The following is a 21,346-nucleotide window of genomic DNA, read 5'->3' as shown; positions in this document are numbered from 1 at the left end:
GCAACACACGTAGGACTGTCAAGACCAAGGTCTACTCCCGGCAACACACGTAGGACTGTCAAGACCAAGGTCTAGTCCAGGCAACACACATATGACTGTCAATACCAAGGTCTTGTCCCGGCAACACACGTAGGACTGTCAATACCAAGGTCTTGTCCCGGCAACACACGTAGGACTGTCAAGACCAAGGTCTAGTCCCGGCAACACACGTAGGACTGTCAAGACCAAGGTCTAGTCCCGGCAACACACGTAGGACTGTCAAGACCAAGGTCTAGTCCCGGCAACACACGTAGGACTGTCAATACCAAGGTCTACTCCCGGCAACACACGTAGGTCTGTCAAGACCAAGGTCTTGTCCAGGCAACACACGTAGGACTGTCAAGACAAAGTTCTAGTCCCGGCAACACACGTAGGACTGTCAAGACCACGGACTAGTCCCGGCAACACGTAGGACTGTCAAGACCAAGGTCTAGTCCAGGCAACACACGTAGGACTGTCAAGACCAATGTCTAGTCCCGGCAACACACATATGACTGTCAAGACCAAGGTCTAGTCCCGGCAACACACGTAGGACTGTCAAGACCACGGTCTAGTCCAGGCAACACACGTAGGACTGTCAATACCAAGGTCTAGTCCCGGCAACACACGTAGGACTGTCAATACCAAGGTCTAGTCCCGGCAACACACGTAGGACTGTCAAGACCACGGTCTAGTCCAGGCAACACACGTAGGTCTGTCAAGACCAAGGTCTAGTCCCGGCAACACACGTAGGACTGTCAAGACCAAGTTCTAGTCCCGGCAACACACGTAGGACTGTCAAGACCAAGGTCTACTCCCGGCAACACACATACAAACCAATGATAGAAAGCATGGGCATTGGGGCACGGTGACACGCAAGTCACAGTATGGCCACTCGATCCTGTTTAAGTCAGATCTAACGACAATCAGGTACAGGGTTTCCCCTGTCGCAGAAAACATGCGTATTTGAGCAATCTAAGAAGAAGTATGCAACATTTTTTTCTCAATTGCCTCGGTTGTGACACATCATTCAGTCTGTCAAAATAGTAACATATCTGCACTTAATCTGTCACACAGACCATGAAACAAATATATCCAATACAGGCCATGCAAGTCTATAATATTTGGCAAGTCTATATTACTGCAGTTTCGGACTGAAGAAAGTATCTTGGCTACCTTTATTATAATATTTCAAAGACAATTTAACAACTGTTTTTTTCTGTCGCATATGTTAATTCTCGATACAAGATGTCAGTCTAATCTGCACTATAGTGTCGGAATATTAAAATCTGAAAAAGACATATCCCTTGACAATAAAATCGAATGATATCAGCCTTGTTTAATGCTGTAAACCACAATGGCAAGCTATAAGTGGCAGCTTATCAGGATTAAGTTTCAACACTTGCCTTGTGAGTGCTTGTGATGTTACAGCTATAGTAACAGAGGCACTCTAATGAACAGTTACATTTTTGTCATTCTATGTCCCATGGAATTCCCACATCTAGCCAACCAAGAAAATATACGTCACAAACTTTCAAGTGTCAAGCTTTCATCAAGTATCGCTTCCCGTTTAATGATAATTAATTTTAGAAGTTTTCCATGACACAATAATAACTATTACATTGCCAAAATCTGGTTCTGATTTTAAACCGAAACGTCATAGATTCCATTGGACAATGAATCATAATACATGCATCTCAAAGTGCGAGACAGGCTGACAACTTTTGATGTTTGCAAGTCAGCTGAATTCGTTATTTGTCCCAGATCATGCTTTGTGGTTAAACAATATCACCAGATAATTTACTGTGTACAGTTCTGACAATCTTAGTGTGGCGAGTCACGCGCGAAGAGTTATATTCTTATATAGCAGTTGCTGATTGAGTCTATATCAATCTACAAAATTTAAAACAAGTGTTGGACATTACGATTTAATTAGATTAACTACTGCGTAGATAGTAGATAAATACCTAACATTTTTAAACAGGATTACAAGAAAAAATACTTTTTAGAGTGACTAAAATTATGAAACCGCGCATCAATTAATATTTTGTAAAAATGACACTCTTACAAAAGACCAATGACTCCCTTTAGTTGAGCTAGGGAGTCATAACGACCCTCAGCTTTAAGAGGCTAGGGCACACCCTCGAAGGGACGAGGGTGTAGCAATACTACCACCTCGCTTGATCGTCTTGTTAACCATTGGGGCGGTTGGGTAGCCCTGTCATGAAAGCGTTCGCTCGTTACGCCGAAGGCACAGGTTCGCTTCCCCACATTGTGTGAAGCCCACCTCTTGTGTCCCCTGTCATGATATTGCTAAAAGCGGCGTAAAACCAAACTCACTCTTGTTAATTATGCCTTGAGCATCAATGAGGTCCTCACGACAAGTACACCCCAGAATAGTTTAGAAATACGATGTTTTACGGAGACCTCCTCTGTGTTGTCTCAATTTGGAAAACCGTGAAGTCTTTACATGGAGTCTTTACGAGTTTCATCACAGGCGTACTCAGTCCGAGTCTGACGCCGTGTCCCCGGCGTCACAGGCCGCTAGTCATCTCCCCCGGGCCCTCAGGATGCTGGAGTTGGTGTTGGCCCGGGGGCGCGGCGGGGTGTAGGCTGGCGGGATGGTCAGGTAGTCGTCCTGATGGTGGTTGATGGAGGAGGACCGGGTGTCCACAGCACCAGGGGACGACGGCAGATGACCCGGGGACTGTGACCGATACAACGTCATCTCGTATGTCGGCGGTGCTGCAATGTAATTGTTGCTTTATAAACGGCCTTTTCATAGTGGGAGGAGATATAATGTGATTGGTCAGTGACTTCAACGCTCACCACCTACCCCGAATTTTGAAGTTTGAAGTTACTCCTCAGGAGGAGACGAGATTATATTTATCACGGTCAAAATATTTGAGGAGAAAAATAGCCACATTTCAATAGTTCTTGTCCATTAATTGGTAAAACATATAAGTTAAAAAAAATCTTTGTCCAAAGGTACAGCTTAGGGGCCACTAAGATCCCACTGCTAAATAATCGGTGTGAACACTGTGTTTTAGGAGGAACTCCGAGTGCAACTGAAGTATAAGTTTCGTTAAATAGAGTGGACAACGGCGGGATGTGACGCGTTGATCGTGGAATTCATGCTCGCCTTGTGTGGACTGGTGCGCCAAGGTGTACAAAGCGACCTCAGCGCTAAGGTGATCGTAACTCCCATACCTTAACATAGACTTGCGAGTCCGACTTGAGACAGTCGTAGTGCTAAGGTTGTGTTTAACGGCACCCAGGTCGACAGGAACACTGTCGCCCACGGGCAAACCTTCCAGCCCTGCTGCTGTTATCTAACTCCACGGGTTAGGCAGGTCCGTGGAACCAATGTGTAAGATCGTGATTTTTCTAAAGTTTGTTTAGCAGTGTGAATCAACGAAAGCCTATGTTAGTGGTACCTCGAAATTTGACGCATCTGTGACCAAAATGATGTCCGATTTCAATTCCTTAATTTGACTTGTACCACATGTTCCCGTGTTGATTCTGGTGAATAGACCCCTGAAGATCCGGGGTAGAAAAGGTCTTCAGCAACCCACGCTTGCCGTAAAAGGCGATTATGCTTGTCGGAAGAGGCAACTAATGGGATCGGGTGGTCAGGCTCGCTGACTTGGTTGATGCATGTCATCGTATCCCATTTGCGTGGATCGATGCTCATGATGTCAATCACTGGATTGTCTGAGGCAGACTCGATAATTTACAGACCGCCATATAGCTGGAATATTGCTGAGTGCGGCGTTAAACAACATGAAACAAACATAAGGTGAATACTTGACTTGCCTTTGCATTTGTTAGTAATTGGTACCACCGGTTGGGCAGGATACGCTCACCTTTCGAGTACACCTGAGTTCATGCCTATTTAATAGTGATCCATAAACACATGCTTTTGCTTCAAACAGATCACAAGTTATTTCAGCATTACAGTTTGTGTTTTTGTCATTCGAAAGATGTTTTTTGTAATACGCACAGATGTTACAGACATGATTATTTCATATCATCGTTGCATTTTTAAAGTAAAGTGGCCATAAACTTTTACAAAAGTCAATCAAAGCTTATTCTACTGTAGGAGGTCTACTGTCTAGGAGGTCAGGTACTGCATTGCCCTGTACTTTCATGTAGTGGGTGCCGTTGTACAAAACAACATTAGCGCTACGACTATATACGCAAGTCTATGTTAATGTATGGGAGTAACGATCACTTATGCGCTAAGAATGCTTTGTACAACGACACCCTATTCTGTGGGTCAGTATGTGTTGACTGCCGTTATTTCTTGAGCTGGCCACCTTGTAAATACAGGAAAGAAATGTGTCTCTACTTACAGGGGGTTGTCCAGTCAGGGTCGGAGGTACCCGGCAGTTCAGGGGGGATGTGCTGTAGCCCCACCACCCCGCTGTCAAGTCCAGAGGAGAGTGACCCTTGTCTTAACGGCACTGTCCCCACAATCAGCTCTATAGGGATCTTCATTTGCTTGAAGGATAGAGCCGATGGTTTCACCTTCAGCTGGGAAATATAAACATATTCAGATAAGAACGTCTCATCATCGATGATCAAGAGTATTATGTCTCCATTATATGTTGGTAAATAGCCGAGACCAATTCGTTTAGAGTTTGAATGGCACCAGTTATAACCGTTCATGCAAAGTTAGAGGTGGAGTAAGTGAGTGAGTTAGTTGGGTTTAACGCCGCTTTGAAAAGTCTTCCAGTTATATCAATGGCGTAATGTTGGAGGAAAGCCCGAAGTGATGCATGTCTCAGACGTTAACCCCTTTCGTAAAACCCACGAGCACAGGTATGGTGCGGACATAATCTAGAAACATAATCGGGGCGAACCGGGATTCGAATCCACAATCACAGGTTTTGGCGTGACCAAGCTACGCAACTCTGCATAGGGAATCGCGGCGCTTTAGACGACTGGGCCACCCTTGCCCCCATGTGGAGATGGAAGTACTGCATGACGCCACTTCCGAATCTGCCCGGAGAGCAGAAGGTCAGTGATTAATTAAAAGGAGCAAAGACACTTTCTTCATTTCATTATACTGCAGTAATCTAGACTTGAAAAATGTTAAGACTTGCATGGGCTTTATTGGATATACTTGTTTCATGGTCTGTGTGACAGACTGTGATTACTTGGCTCCTAAAGTTACAGACAGCCTTCGTGGTCGAGTGGTTGAGCGTCCGCCCGGAGAGTTGAAGGTCCGGGGTTCGTCCCCCGCCCGCGTCATACGTTTAAAAATTGTGCTTGTTGTTACTCGGCATTAAGGGGCTAAAACAAGGCCTGGTCGGATCGGTGTAAGTACACTGAGTGTGTATACGTGGGGTATCCATGTTAAACTACGGCATGGTATCTCAGTGGACTAGAGCTTTAAAACAGGTCAAGAACAAACAACCACACGTCGCATGCACGTCGCTATATAAGTGCAATTATCTTGAACGCGACGTTAAACCCCATTTCATCTCACCTCGTTGCGATGTGCCTGCATAGCCGTCGGCTCTTAGTTCAGAAATAGCTTAGTACAATATCAGGTTTTGATCGCTTGACATTATTCTGCCGAAGAGTTCATGCCCGGCACGATTTCGACTCCTTATCGATTTAAACAACTTGGGGATATTATTTCTGTCAAGCTTTATCTGCAAAAAGTCATTTAAACGCTACAAATATTTCATTTCTGAAATGCTTTTTTTCTACGAAATCTGAAATTTAAATATTTTTGCACATTGGGGATGTGTAAATAGAACTATGCGTCATGAGTGTAATAATCTTGAACGTAACATTAAAATCCATTTCACCTCACATCACTGATAGCAGGCGCAGTGATGTAGCCCATTGGGTAATGTGTCCGCTCATTACGCCAAACGCTCGGGTTCGATTCCACACATTTGTACAAGACCGCCTCCGTGGTCAAGTGGTAGAGCGTCTTGCCGAAGAGCGGAAGGTCCGGGGCTCGATCCTCGGCCGCGTCATACCAAAAGACGTTAAAAGATGGTACTTGTTGTTACCCTGTCTGGCGCTCGGCATTAAGGGGCTAAAACAAGGACTGGTCGGCTCGGAGTCAGTATACTGTGTCTGAGGGGGTATTCATGTTAAACTGCGGCATGGTATCTCAGTGAGCTAGCACTTAAAATCGGCATCAGTCCGGACTAGTACAAGCAGCCACGCAAACACACACACGTACATGCACGTCGCTATATAAGTGCAATAATCTTGGACGCGACGTTAAACCCCATTTCACCTCACCTCACTTTTGTACAATATAGGTAAAATGGAGTCCCACGACGTGATATTGCTAAAAATGGCGAAGAACAGTACACGTTCACTCACTCACTCTGTGACAAACTCTCACCATCACTTTCTGGTAGGAGTGTATGAGACCACACCCACGCAGGTTCCCCGGGGGGCAGAGAGGGAGGCGCAGCTTGTTTTCCCTCTTCTCATATGTGGCACGGGCTGGTATCCGACCAAACTTCAGCTTCGCCATAACTCGTTCTGTTCTCTTGTCCTGGCTCCTCGCCTTGTAGTCTGTGATCTGACGCAGTTCCACAGACACTCGGTGGACATCACGTGCTGTGTCATTCCGGATCGAGAACTTTAGAGGGATTATCTCCCCTGGAACGAAACCTTTCCGGTTTAGACGCAAGGCGGCGTTACAGACCCCTGACGGTGAGAATAACGCCGAGACTTTCATGCTGTCAGCCACTTCAACGAACTCCTGCAAGATCAAGGTAACAGTAAAAGATTGCAATATGACGACATTACAAACACGGTGGTCAAATCGTCTAAGCGCCGCAATTCGATGTGAAGAGTGGCGTCTCTTGTGAGTACCACCAACACACGAATTGGACTTCGACTCCCAGATTCACCATGGTTTGTCAGCACCATATTCGTGCTCGTGGGTGTTCGAAAAAGGTTTGCTCCATCTATGGTTAAAATATATAGATCGCTAAATGACACACTATTGTTCTCCGTGTCATGAATTTCCCTCCTGGAAATAATTAGTTTGATTTTACGCCGCTTTTAGCAATATTCCAGCAATATCACGGCGGGGTACACCAGAAATGGGCTTCACACATTGTACCCATGTCGGGAATCGAACCCGGGTCTTCGGCGTGAAGAGCGAACGCTTAAACCACTAGGCTACCCAACCGCCCTTTCTGGAAATAACAATTTGCATGATTTATACCTATTAACGTCCCAAAACTCCATTATGGTTAGAATTTGAAATATGAACTAAAACGCGAATCAACAGGCCAAAAATAGCAAACTTATACGCTTAAGCATGAATCTAAACCTGGATCCAGACAATACATAAAGGAGACAAGGCGATGATGGTAAACTAGGTAACGCATTAAGGAAGTAGTCTGTTGGGGTTGTGCAGTTCAAACGGCTACTTTAGAAACATTACCACTTTATCTTTGAGATCTCTTGATTTCATTGTGCAATAAAACCGTCGCAAAACGGTAATTGTACGTACGTTGGCGTCTGGTATTTCATTAAGATCTACTTTAGCCAGAACAGTGAAGAGCTTCGTGTTTGTGTCAGTCCGCCAGGAGCGGTCAATAAACACCTTGAGCCAGTAGCGAATGTAGCCAAACTCGCCATCGAATGAACTCGGTACTCCCTCGGGAATATGGAACTGGAACTGAAGGTTATGGGAGCCGCGAGGAAGTTGCCCCGACCCTGAAGATAAAGGACATAATGGAGTAGAAGCAATTTATGTAGGCGATGCATATTCCTGTATGTCATTTGTATACATGGAGTTAGATGTTCTAGATTTAGATCTACGCGGGATTTGTTTTGTTATAAGGATATTCAGTTGTGGTTTAATCCAGTCTGTCGATATTAGCTGACTGTAAACACTGTGTTTTATGACGTGTTTAAGCAGAAATATAACGCCGGTTCCATGCAATTCAGACAGAATGGCTTTCTTTCAGCACAAGCCAGAGACTGGCTACTGGTAATTATTGTCGGTTTTTGAGTGTGTGAGTGTGTGAGTTGAGTTTTAACATTATTCGCGGCGTGTCAGCTTAATGTGGGAGGAAAGCCCGAAGTGATGCAGGTCTCAGACGTTTAACACTTCGGTGAAACCCACGAGTACGGATATGGTGCTGACAAACCTAGAAACATAATGGGGGCGAACCGGGATTCGAACCCACAATCATAGGTTTCTGGCGTGCCCAAGGGACGCAACTCTGCACAGCGAATCGCGGCGCTTTAGACGACTGGGACACCCATGACCCCTTGTGGTTTTTTTACTTGCGTGGGATTAGGTAATGCCTTGTTGAATGACGGTCGGTTACTGTATACGGAGCTCTCTCGCAGTGTGTGTGTGTGTGTGTGTGTGTGTGTGTGTGTGTGTGTGTGTGTGTGTGTGTGTGTGTGAACGTCTCTGCGTTTCAAGAAGGATTCGATTTACACTGATTTGATGACAGTTCAAAATATACCAACCGAAAAAATTGTATTATTTAGAATTAACATGGTATGCACAATTCGATATAATTACAAGCTTACACAATTTCTTGCTGACTGATAGGTACTCCTCCTCGGCCGTGTGCTGGTCAGCGTAGCCGGGGTTCTGAGGTTCTGACATAGAACTGGAACTGTCCTCCCAAAACACCCGTGCCTGACCACGACACTCGATCCGGATATCTGTTACATAGAGAAAAATGAGTTATAACCTTGTATATCACATATATCCTTTTACCAAAGCGGTGTGTTAAGAGGCATGGGACCTACAGCATGCAGACCAGGAGTAGGAGTAACTATATACTCCTCGGTCCATGTAGGTCACACGTGTCGTCTCTGAAGACATTCAATACCACAAAAAGAATGGCTGCATCATACCTGCGGAGTGGTGACATCGGATGTTTCATTTAACTGTACCGACAATGTTTGGAACAGAATATTAATTCAGTTAGCACCTTTAAATACACACCTTTATTTCACAACATCCAATTTGTACACTGACTAATTTTTGTTGTTGGTTTAAACCTGGGAAACCAAATAAGCTTTTCTGCATCCTCTAGGACATCACCACATCCAAACTTCACAGTATCCCACATCACACTGTCCAGACTAACACTATCCAACATCCCACTATCCAGCCTAACACTATCCAACATCCCACTATCCAGCCTAACACTATCCAACATCCCACTATCCAGCCTAACACTATCCAACATCACACTATCCAGCCTAACACTATCCAACATCACACTATCCAGCCTGACACTATCCAACATCACACTATCCAGCCTGACACTATCCAACATCACACTATCCAGCCTGACACTATCCAACATCACACTATCCAGCCTAACACTATCCAACATCACACTATCCAGCCTAACACTATCCAACATCACATTCCCCAGACTAACACTATCCAACATCATACTATCTGACATCACACTATCTATCTTCACTCTATTAAACATCACACTATCCAACTTCACACTATATAACATCAGACTGTCCATTTTCACGCTATCCAACTTCACACTATCGGATTTCACACTATCCAAACTAAAACTATCCAACATCACACTATCCATTTTCCAACAGAGGAACACTTGTCTTTCATGAGAATGGCGATATTCAAATATGAAGCTAAGCATATAATGTTGACATGCACACATTTACTATAACTCGACTATGCTTGTCGTAAGAGGCGAATAACGGGATCAGGTGGTCAGGCTCGCTGACTTGATTGATGCATGTCATCGTATCCCAGTTGCGTGGATCGATGATCATGGTGTCAATCACTGGATTGTCTGGTCTTAACAGACTGGAATATTACTGAGTGTGTGTTAAACAACAAACAAACACACAAACTAAACAACATTTATTCTGGGGCAGATTGCTGTGGCTGACTGTGTTGGCATGACCAGCTTACGTGGGTCGATGCTCATGCTATCAACCACTGGTTTGCCTGGTCAAGACTCGAATTCGTTAAAGCCGCCGTAAAATATCTGGAATGTCATTCTAATGAAATTATATCTGCTGAAATGAGATAACGTAACTACAATTGCCCCAACATAATCTCATCAAATATCAAAACAATCGTATCAATTGTCATTATCATAATCATGTGTCAATGATTATCCAAGATTATGTTGCCCCGTGAACAGTGACATGTAATATTATGAAATACTGATGCACTGTACTACTATGAAAAAGTGATGACCACATGGCACCATAGGAGTCACAGAAGAGACGACTGGTACGGTTGTGGAGAGCTGAAAATCCGGGGTTAAGTGCAATAATCTTGTACGTGAAGTTAAATCTCATTGCACCTCACCTAGAACCGCTTGTTACAAGACGGCTGACCAATAATAATGATACGAGCCAATCACCGTTGCAAATTACTGCAATTGCTGGCAATCCATGGGGGGGGGGGGGGGGGGGGGGTTGAACAGGGGAAATAATAACAGCTCAGGGCAATATCTGCTGTTGCACGATCTCTGAGCTGAATATGTTGGAATGTCAATAACACACGTGTTCATATGGCGTGACGAAAGAACGGACTGATGAGCCATGCGTTTGTCGTATTTGGCCGAGTTGTACCAAATCCAAAGATGAGCCACAAAACATTGAACAGAAAAGATCACCCCCCACCTCCCCCCCACCTCCCCCTCCCGGGTTCGATTCCCGACATGGGTACAATGTGTGAAGCCCATGTCTGGTGTCCCCCGCCGTGATATTGCTGGAATATTGCTAAAAGCGGCGTAAAACCATATTCACTCACTTTGTCACCCCTAATGGGAGGTCCATGATAAGTTAACAGAAGGTAAATACACAAGCGATGAAGATAAAGTGATCGGGCGGTTGCTACTGAATGTCTAGTGGAGGTTCATGACATCGTGTGTACAGCTTTGCAATGGACCATCAGCTCGAAGAGGTTTAATAACCACGTCATAGTGATAATGCGTTTAGGTGCTTGTCCAAGGGGGCTGAAATGATCTTTATTTGGTCGTGTGACTCCTGATGTGTTGGGGTATATACAGCTTTTGAGGCGAATATGAGACACATACAGACCCATGCACGGTTCAAGTGGGAAAGGTATACATGTTCACGCCATCTCTGTTTCATTTGTCTTGCCCAGATCATGGAAAGGACAATACGAGTCAATACGCTAGAGACGTCGTACACCCCTGCAGTTACCTAGGACGGACAATTACCACTATAGACGTTTGACAAGACATTGCTCTCCAAGTAAGCACTAGGTCACAGCTACTTAGTGTACAGAGCTGAGATCCAAAGGTCACGCCAAGCAATATTAATATCATCAAATGAAATGGTCAGTGTTTTCCCCACAAATGCAAAGACCATCTAACAGAATCTCACACTTGTGTATGTTATATAACACGCTGTGCATCAGTAAAGTGAAGTAAAGTAAAGGTCATCAGGATAAGAGACGTCGACTGTGTGACGTCAACAGTAACGTCATTCATCACTACTTGCCTCCTTTCCGCATCCTTCAAGAAGACTCGACCCTCTATCTATCAAGGTTATGTACGAAAATACGACAAATCAGAATTCGCGTAAGGATTCGGGTAGATTGATAAAAATGATACAGAGTGCTTGAATCAATTATGAAAATGAGTGATGAATCAAAACATCGTGATATTTGTGTAACGTCATACACAGAACTGTATTATATGAATCATAGTTGTTGATAGAAATAGAGTTATCGTTCTTGTTGAAAGTAGTTCTCTTACTAGAAGGGTAAGAGTCGCCATTCGGCTTGTCCCAGAATGGCAAAGGACTGGTCGTGAATACACTGATAATGTCATATTGAACTGTAACGTTTCAAAAAGTTGCCATGACCTTAGCTACTGGAACTGATGCTATACGTCACTGCGTGGTCCATCCCCATTCCACACCACGCTAATATCCCCGGGGCGGACCTACATATTGCTAATTTTATATTCCTCAACAAGCCTATTATTTCTCTGAGAGTTTCTTAAAGCTGTCGTATTGTCAGGTGATGAAATCAACACCCAGATCTTCTAGTCACAATTGGCTTTGATGGTGAGCATTGGCATTTACTTGTTGGTGGCGTTCCCAGAATCTCAGCAGGAGAGGGAAGGCCTGTGTCAATTAGATAGAGTACGAGGCTCCGGGCGATACTCCATGGCCGGCGCTCTCGGCCCCGTTAATCCTGTCAACGACCTTGAAGGCGTCGAGACCGCCTCGGTCTCAAGTAAATGCTTCATTAGATCAACAGTTCAACTCAACTGTTCGGAAGCAATGTTATCGATTTGAAATGTCCCCTTGAATTCTAAAACCGACTCCATTTACAAGAACCGATTGAAATTCTGTTCTAAGCGAACGCTTTCGAGTTTTCCTTGACGTTTTGGGCCCCGACGGGTGAGCTGTCATGAAAAGTAAAGCTTTAAGCACAAAGAACGTATCTTGAAGGGAGTAGAGCCACATCCTTGGTTTGACATGACATTAAGATACACAAGCAATGTCGTGACCTCACACCTGAACATGACATGCTCGACTATCAGCACACTGATCACACTGAACCAGGACGAGGCACTGAGCATGCCGCGCGTCCACGACAACACCAAGTGTGTGTGTGTGTGTGTGTGTGTGTGTGTGTGTGTGTGTGTGTGTGTGTGTGTGTGTGTGTGTGTGTGTGTGTGTGTGTGTGTGTGTGTGTGTTTGTCTATTTATAACACGTTCTGAATGGTTGTTCTGACTGTTAATAATAAAACTCTAAATCACTATCTGGAAATGGATCTAACAGAAGAGTATTCACTATCCATTCCAGAGGACATGAATCTAACAGTAAAGTATTCACAACTCGTTACAGAGGACATAAATCAAACAGTAGAGTATTCACTATCCATTTCAGAGGACATGAATCTAACAGTAGAGTATTCACTATCCATTTCAGAGGAGATGAATCTAACAGTAGAGTATTCACAATTCGTGACAGAGGACATAAATCTAACAGTAGAGTATTCACTATCCGTTACAGAGGACATAAATCTAACAGTAGAGTATTCACAATTCGTTTCAGAGGACATAAATCTAACAGTAGAGTATTCACTATCCGTTACAGAGGACATAAATCTTACAGTAGAGTATTCACAATCCGTAACAGAGGACATGAATCTAACAGTAGAGTATTCACAATCCGTTACAGAGGACACGGATGTCACAGTAGAGTATTCACAATCCGTTACAGAGGACACGGATGTCACAGTAGAGTATTCACAATCCGTTCCAGAGGACATGAATCTAACAGTAGAGTATTCACAATTCGTTTCAGAGGACATAAATATCTAACAGTAGAGTATCCACTATCCGTTCCAGAGGACACGAATCTCACAGTAGAGTATTCACTATCCGTTCCAGAGGACACGAATCTCACAGTAGAGTATTCACTATCCGTTCCAGAGGACACGAATCTCACAGTAGAGTATTCACTACCCGTTCCAGAGGACACGAATCTCACAGTAGAGTATTCACTATCCGTTCCAGGGGACACGAATCTCACAGTAGAGTATTCACTATCCGTTCCAGGGGACACGAATCTCACAGTAGAGTATTCACTATCCGTTCAAGAGGACACGAATCTCAATGGGGTTTAACGTTGTACTCAAGACTATTGCATTTACATAGCGACGTGCATGCACGTGTGTGTATTTTTGTACTAGTCCGGATTAATGCCAGTCTTATTGTGCTAGGCCACTGTCGCAGTTTAACATGGATTCTCTGAGCCAATCAGTCCATGTTTATCCCCTTTATGCCGAACGCCAGGCAGGGTAACAACAAGTAACACCTTTTAACGTCTGTTAAAAATACTGCTCCCTTAGTGTGAATTTCGCTTGATACGGAAGATATAATAAATTTTGTTCGAGACAATTGTTTCGCCCTTTTTCACCACCTACTTACAATGGCCTTTAGCCACCAGAATGGCAGAAATGTTTCTTGATCAATGATCCAATTAGAAAGTGTTAGATTTTGCGCGTTATATCTACTTAGTTAACAAAACTTGAAAAACTTAAACGCAATTCCTTCGTGTTAGCACCAATTTGTCCAATTTGAATGGGTTGTCGACCTGAATTAAGGAAACATCGATTGCGTTTAAACGAGATCGTGGGCTGTTTCTGCTCAAAGAATACTTTTTTTAATCAAACCAGATATTCAAAGTATATAGCACTATCACGAAGCGGGCTCCTCTAACGTTCGACGGCTGATTGACATGTTTTGAACCTCACATAGAAAGACTTGAGTTAAAGATATTAATATGATTTATGTTTTAACACAATCCCCTTTCACATTGATACACTTTTGCCAGAGATGTTGAAGAGATTTCATCCCAGTTTGGTAGGAGTCCTTCTCATGGCTGTCCAAAATGTCCTCAACAGTTGCAATGACATCATCGGGCGAGTCGCAGTGGGTCGCCGGCTAGATCTTCCCTAATGTTTGGGAACTTAAAGATGTCTGATCCAACTCGATCAGGAGAGTAAGGTGCTGAAGTAGTCCGAAGCCACCCTCGTGGATTATAGCCATTGCAATGACTGATTTGTGCTCTGGCGCATTGTCTCAGCTTCATAGTTTCATCCAGTAATTGCCTGAAAAGTACAGCATTATAGGCTCCGTTTATTGGCTGGCCTTTTGGGCAATAGTCCACCATGATGACACCCTCGGCACCCAAGAACACAGAGGCCATAACCTTTCCAGCTGATGTGACAGTTTCTGTCTTCTTTGGTGGTGGTGATGTCAAATGATTCCACTGTTTACATTGTCGTGGTGAAGCTAGATTTCACCCATAGTCACAAATCATTGCAAGAACCCTTCTGGCTCAGCTTCGAACAGAACTATGATATCATCGTGGTACATCGTGTGCCTGGTGAGTTTTTAATCAGTTGTCAGAAGCTTTGGAACCCAACGAGCTAATACTTTCTTCATTGGCGGAGATTCTGCGATGTTGGAATTGACTCTCTCTCCAGAAATGTCAACAGTTACTGATTTAGCAACATGACGCGGATTCGGAGCATTCTCTGGATAATTTCTGATGTTGTTGACATGATAGGCCTTCCAGGACGGGGTCGTCTTAAGGCTCCACCTGCCACACTTAAACTCTGCTGTCCATCTCTTTTCGGTGACATAGGAAGGGGCATGATTCCCTAGTGTACTCATATCTTTATGGATGGCTTTTGGTGTTTAGCCAAAGTTTGTTTGTTTTCCAAAGGTCACAGGCGCCTGCTTATTTTAGTGACTAGTCACAGCGAACTAATTAGCTCAACGTTCCTTGTGAGGTTCAGCACTTTTCAATCAACGCCCGTTAATTTATCTAGAGAATGTATATGTGACGTATAGAATAACGCAAAATTTCAAGCTCTCTGTTGTCTCTATTACTTGAAGTACACCCTCTTAATCAAAGCCTATAATGTTTTGGTACAAAGTGTATTGCTACACATTCCAAAACATTGCACGTGTTACCCAGCTCGGCATCAAGGAGATGAAACAAGGACTGTTCGGCTTGGAGTCAGTTTATTGTGATTGATGGTTTCGATGTTACACTGCGACATCTCACATAAACTGCTATCAACATATAATAAATGACATTCTTATTTCAAAATACCTTCCGAAAATGAGAGAATAAAGAACTTTACTATAAATATTGACTTATGTGGTGATGCGGCCGTCAAGTCAGCTATTTCAATCAGAAGTGTTTTATGTGATTTGGAAAAAATATTTTTGACCAATCAGAATAGAGCCTTTTTAAATTTCAGGTAGAATCCCGGTTACGTCTGGCAATGTGTGTGTTCAGGATTACATATTATGTACATGTTATAACAAAATCAGCTTCGTACATCATGTTGTATCTCTAACAAACGTTGAGTAGCATAATATAGCTGGGGTGTTATATGATCGGACCTACTTGACTTAACGTGTGTGAGATAGTTGCAGCAGCCTCCTCACCACACAAGGGGCTGTATGTGTATTTGTGTGATTGTATGCGTGTGATTGTATGTATGTATGTATGTATGTATGTATGTATGTATGTATGTATGTATGTATGTATGTATGTATGTATGTATGTGTGTGTATGTATGAATGTATGTATGTGTGTATGTATGAATGTATGTATGTGTGTGTGTGGTTGTATGTGTGTAAGTATGTATGTGTGTGTATGTATGTGTGTATGTGTGTGTGTGATTGTATGTGTGTAAGTTTGTATGTATGTGTATGAATGTATGTATGTATGTATGTATATGTGTGTGTGTGTGTGTGTGTGTGTGTGTGTGTGTGTGTGTGTGTGTGTGTGTGAATGTATGTATGTGTGTTGTACATAATACCTACATGTAGTTGAGATAGTTGCAGCAGACTCCTCACCACACAAGGGACTGTATGTGTGTGATTGTGTGTGTTAGTGTGTGTGATGGCGTGTGTGTGATGGTGTGTGTATGAGTGTGTTTGTATGTGTGTGTATGTGTATGTGTGTGTGTATGTGTGTGTGTATGTGTGTGTAAGTGTATGTGAGATAGTTGCAGCAGACTCCTCACCACACAAGGGACTGTTTGTGTGTGTGTATGTATGCATGTGTGTATGTATGTATATGTGTGCTTGTGTGTATGTTTGTGTGGTTGTTATTGTGTGTATGTATGTGATGGTGTGTGTATGTGTGATTGTGTGTATGTATGTGTGAGTGTGTGTGTATGTGTGTAGTACATTATACCTAGTTGAGGTAGTTGCAGCAGACTTACCACACAAGGGACTGTATGTGTGTGTGTGTGTGTGTGTGTGTGTGTGTGTGTGTGTGTGTGTGTGTGTGTGTGTGTTTTGTGTGTTTTGTGTGTGTGTGTGTGTTTTGTGTGTGTGTGTGTTGTGTGTGTTGTACATTATACCTAATTGAGGTATACTAACGTTTGTCGTCTGCCTAGGTCATGATATATACCTTCTTCATTGTACTACATTATATCCAGTTGAGGCTCCATGCGTCATCTTCTTGAAACACACAATGGTATTGATCGAGCTCTGTATTCTATTTACATGTTCTCTGCTTTTATATACAGTAGTGCTATTCCAGCTCCATTTCACTGTATTTGCAATAAGCAATCATATATGATGGATAATAGAGGAACGCCGTCCATTCGGGGGATTCAAATACAGTTAACTACGGTTATAACGAACTCAAATGGGCCACACTAATTTGAGTTCGTTATAAGCATATGTACGGCATATACGCAGTAAATGGTCGGAACCAAACAAGTAAGTTCGTCATATCCGTCTGTTCGTTATAAGCATGTTCGTTATGAACTTGGTTTACTGTACATGGAAATCAGCACATAGCTTTGTTGGTCCATTTTGTTGTTCATGTAAATCATCAAAGGAACATTTCTGTTCAGTTAATACTAATCTACAAGACACCATTAAATTCATACATGGTTATGCGAAGCAAACTGGTAATTGGGATGGGGACGGTAATCGATAAGCTCCCTTTAACTGTTTCAGCCTATGGAATTGGCTTTTGGTGTGGTAAATTGCTGGTCGGTTAATGTGGTGTTTCGGTGTTCGTGAACACAGCTACTTAGGTCACGTTGCTGCCCCTCTAGCTGAAACACATTCAACGAAAAGGAATCAGTTAAAGCTTACAGTATCGACCGATTCAAACTTGCTCGCAGGATATTAGGTTTGATTGAGACCAGATTTCACCGGTAAATGTTAACGTTTTTATCAGCTTTGCTGTTTCCGGATGTCATACATCTTCTCGAGCCCTGTGTTAAACCTGAACTTAAATAATCAAGCGTTTGGTGATAACAGTGTGTGTGTTGTTTTACACCGCACATAACATTGTTCCAAGAGAACGATGACTGTGTGCTATTGAGCCCGTACCACACAACCTGTGGTTCAGGTCATGAGAAGCATCCTATTTCGATGACTCTAAACAATGAAACAGCTGTCTGCCACATATTGTATGGGTGCTATTGTTTACGTCGTAATATGATATTCAAACATCTGGTTCAAATGGTTCATAGAATGATAAACGAACTCTCTGGGTACGATCTCATATAAACAACACAGTTTCAGGGCCTCACAACCCGATCCCCATTGTAGTTGTTTTTTACCAGGTCATGAGATACTGGGGGTTAATTTGGTGTCCGTCTCATAGAATAATGAACTATCACTGGATTGCCTTGTCCAGATTCAATTAATTACAGACCGCCGTCATATGGCTGGAATATTGCTGAGTGGGGCGTTAAGCAACAAACAGACAAAACAGACCCCGGTCTTCAGCGATGTCAACGATGGTTTACAGTGCCCTTTTACAGGAAAGCAATGCATCTACAAATACATCCACGGTCACCATCACAAGGTACATAGATGAACGACGTGTCGCCTTCTTCTTGATGATGATAAATGGCGTTAACAACAAACAAACAAACAAACAAAATCGACGAGGGAAATGGCATAACGAATAATTACGGTATGCAATGGTTGACATTGTTTGTGACGGGTGCTACGGGGAGGCAGGATACACTCAACCGTTCGCGAATACGTGGCACATCACTATTTCATAGTGATTCATAAACACACGTTTATGATAACAGTCGGAATCGTAAAATCGGGATTGCGTATGAATATGGAAAAGGTTCTGTTGCTTTTATATACAATTATACAAATATAGTAAAAGAGATTCCGTGGCATTTGTTTGGTAATCAATAAACCGTCTGCGTTTATGTTTTCATTAACCGACAAAGACATAGGCCACTAACAGACTATTGTTTCCTGTTTGGCTGTTAATGGAATGGGTGCTGCATTGAACAATGTCACTGATTCCGATTTAATATTTATTTGTAAGAATTGATTTCAATATCTGTTTTCCGTGTGAAGAGTTTCAAAACGTAAAAAGCGGTGTGCATCCTTTTGTGAACAGTTTAAATATCGATTCAGCCTAAAAAATGTAATTTAAAAATTCTGCATTATATATGATTCGTATTTACTGAAGCATGCTAAGTGAGTCAGATAGATTTAACCGTGGTCTCCACAAAATGTCGGTACACGGTACCGAAACGAATGTTATTCATCTGTGACAACAAGGTGTACTTAAATTAAGACTGCATTATTATGGCAAATAGTCTGTATGTTAGATTCAAGGGCTAAATCGATGCATAACATGTTATTTGAGCGCCGTGTAAGTAACTGGAATACTGTGATATAACGGCACGTAGACTGTATATGTTAGACACCCGTGAGGATTTCGGGTAAGAATTAGGTTAAAAATATAGTAAGAATATAGGTTCCCGACAACCTCTGTTTGTCGTAAGAAGCGACTAAATGGATCGGGTGCTCAGAATCGGAGACTAGGTTGGTGCATGTCGTATCCCACTTGTGTGGATCAATGCTCACGATGTCAATCACTGGATTGTATGGTCCAGACGCGGTTAGTTACGGACTGCTGCTATATACGGGTAGTTTTGACGGTGCGCTGAGTCACATACCCAAGCAAACTGTATATTAGAGTGTAGCAGATTATCACATCTAGCATCACAACACTAACACTGAGTGTCCATTCCCAATGACTTTGTAAATATGTTATTTTTAATACCAAGTCCTTGATTCCAGGTCCCAAGGTCATTCTTACTACTTCTCAAAGAGAAGTACGGACGACTTGCTCCTTGAAACTGCCTGTCTTTGTAATCACGAATCAAATGTACAAAAACCCATTATGACATCAGCTATCGTAATTTTTATACATTTTCTTAAACGATATCAACAAATTACAATCGTCTCTATAACGAAAACAACTCGTTATACAGCTTACCTTTGGTATCCAGGATTTGAGACGCCTCCAAAGCAACCCGCCCCTTTAATATGCCTCCTGGATGGCAAACTCCACTGGAATTGGTAACACAAATATCAAAGGTCTGCAGCTTCCCCATCATTTAAAGTATGAAACAGCAGCTGTGACTTGAAGCAACATCAGTTCATCTGCGACCACAGTCGGCGGTGAACTCGGCTGTCCCCGCAACACGGCACTGCGCGTCAGTCTGACCGCCTCATGTTTATAACTGTCTAATGCTGCGGCGCTGTCACGTATTATAACTTTCTCCAGGCTACGTGTGATAGCAGTGATGGTTCCTGTGTGTTGACATTAAACATGTTTACGTAACAAGATGTTTTAAGATGGAGATGACTCTATGGCTGGTATATCATTCTATGGGTTAATATTATTGGAAAATCTTCTCTGTGGGTATATCTTCGATAAGAATGTTCGTGTACGGAGTGGAATATGCATTAGTGCATTACTCTGGGGAATATGTCCATTTTAAAAGTATGGTAACATCTATCAGTCAGGATTTCCGGTTTATACAGATAACCCCAAGCCGTTATACTGGAAACCCCACGCCGTTATACCGAAAACCCCACGTCTTTATACCAGAAACCCCACGCCTTTATACCACAAACCCCATGCCTTTATACCGGAAACCCCACACCGTTATACCGGAATCCCCTACGCCTTTTTATTAGAAACCCCACGCCTTTATATCGGAAACCCAAAGCCTTTATACTAGAAACCCCAAGCCTTTATACCGGAAACCCCACGACATTATACCGGAAGTCCCACATCATTATATCGGAAACCATGTGATTTACCAGAAACCCCACGACGTCATACTGAAACCCCTCGCCATTCGGTCAATCTTAATGGGAACGTCTATATCTGTACAAACGGTTGTAACTATTATATTAATCCGTATCCCCAAGTCGTTCAACCAAACAATTTCACTGATTACGCAATCATCCGGATTGACGGTGTTTCTTCGTATGTTACTGCGGTACAATTGATGATGGATTTGAAAATGAAGCAGATATAAATATGAGTGAGTGAGATGGGTTTCAACCCCGGTTACAATAGGTTAATAACACCTCGTGTGTGTCATTACTGACAGCTAACATAGGAACCAGGTGGTCAGGCTCTGTGACTCTCTCTGTGGCTTGACTGATTGCATGTCCTCGTTTCACAACGGCCTGGGTTGTTGTTCATGCTGTCAATCACTGGTTTTACTCGTTAGTATTATTAAGTGAATATTATTATAGGTCGTAGCTGGAATAGTACTGGCTGTGGAATTAAACAACCCTCGCTCACCCATACACACGTTGCATATAATGTTCCAGCACAGGAAAATGGCTTATTGTTATATTTTTTTTATTACAACCTTTTATATATTGGTATATTTCCATTTTTTTTTGTATTATACATTTCCTATGTAATTATCATTGAAATATTAAAAGCAAACAAGGAAGGGTATTCAACTGGATGAGAACA

At 42.8% G+C, this 21,346-nt stretch overlaps 1 protein-coding gene across 1 annotated transcript; it reads right to left on the bottom strand.

Annotated features, from left to right (window-relative positions):
* Window positions 1–1,496: 1,496 nt before the first annotated feature.
* On the bottom strand, window positions 1,497–20,055 carry LOC124143756 (arrestin domain-containing protein 17-like). Its single transcript, XM_046512826.2, has 6 exons — window positions 19,841–20,055; window positions 8,560–8,697; window positions 7,523–7,728; window positions 6,395–6,760; window positions 4,374–4,554; window positions 1,497–2,763 (listed from the first exon to the last, which is right to left on the bottom strand). The coding sequence occupies exons 1-6, from the start codon at window positions 19,959–19,961 to the stop codon at window positions 2,567–2,569; spliced, it is 1,209 nt and encodes a 402-aa protein (XP_046368782.2). The 5' UTR covers window positions 19,962–20,055; the 3' UTR covers window positions 1,497–2,566.
* Window positions 20,056–21,346: the final 1,291 nt, after the last annotated feature.

Source organism: Haliotis rufescens, unplaced genomic scaffold, assembly GCF_023055435.1.
Source record: "Haliotis rufescens isolate VD_foot unplaced genomic scaffold, xgHalRufe1.0.p SCAF_1, whole genome shotgun sequence".
Taxonomy (NCBI): domain Eukaryota; kingdom Metazoa; phylum Mollusca; class Gastropoda; order Lepetellida; family Haliotidae; genus Haliotis; species Haliotis rufescens.
This window is presented reverse-complemented; position numbering and strand designations above follow the sequence as displayed.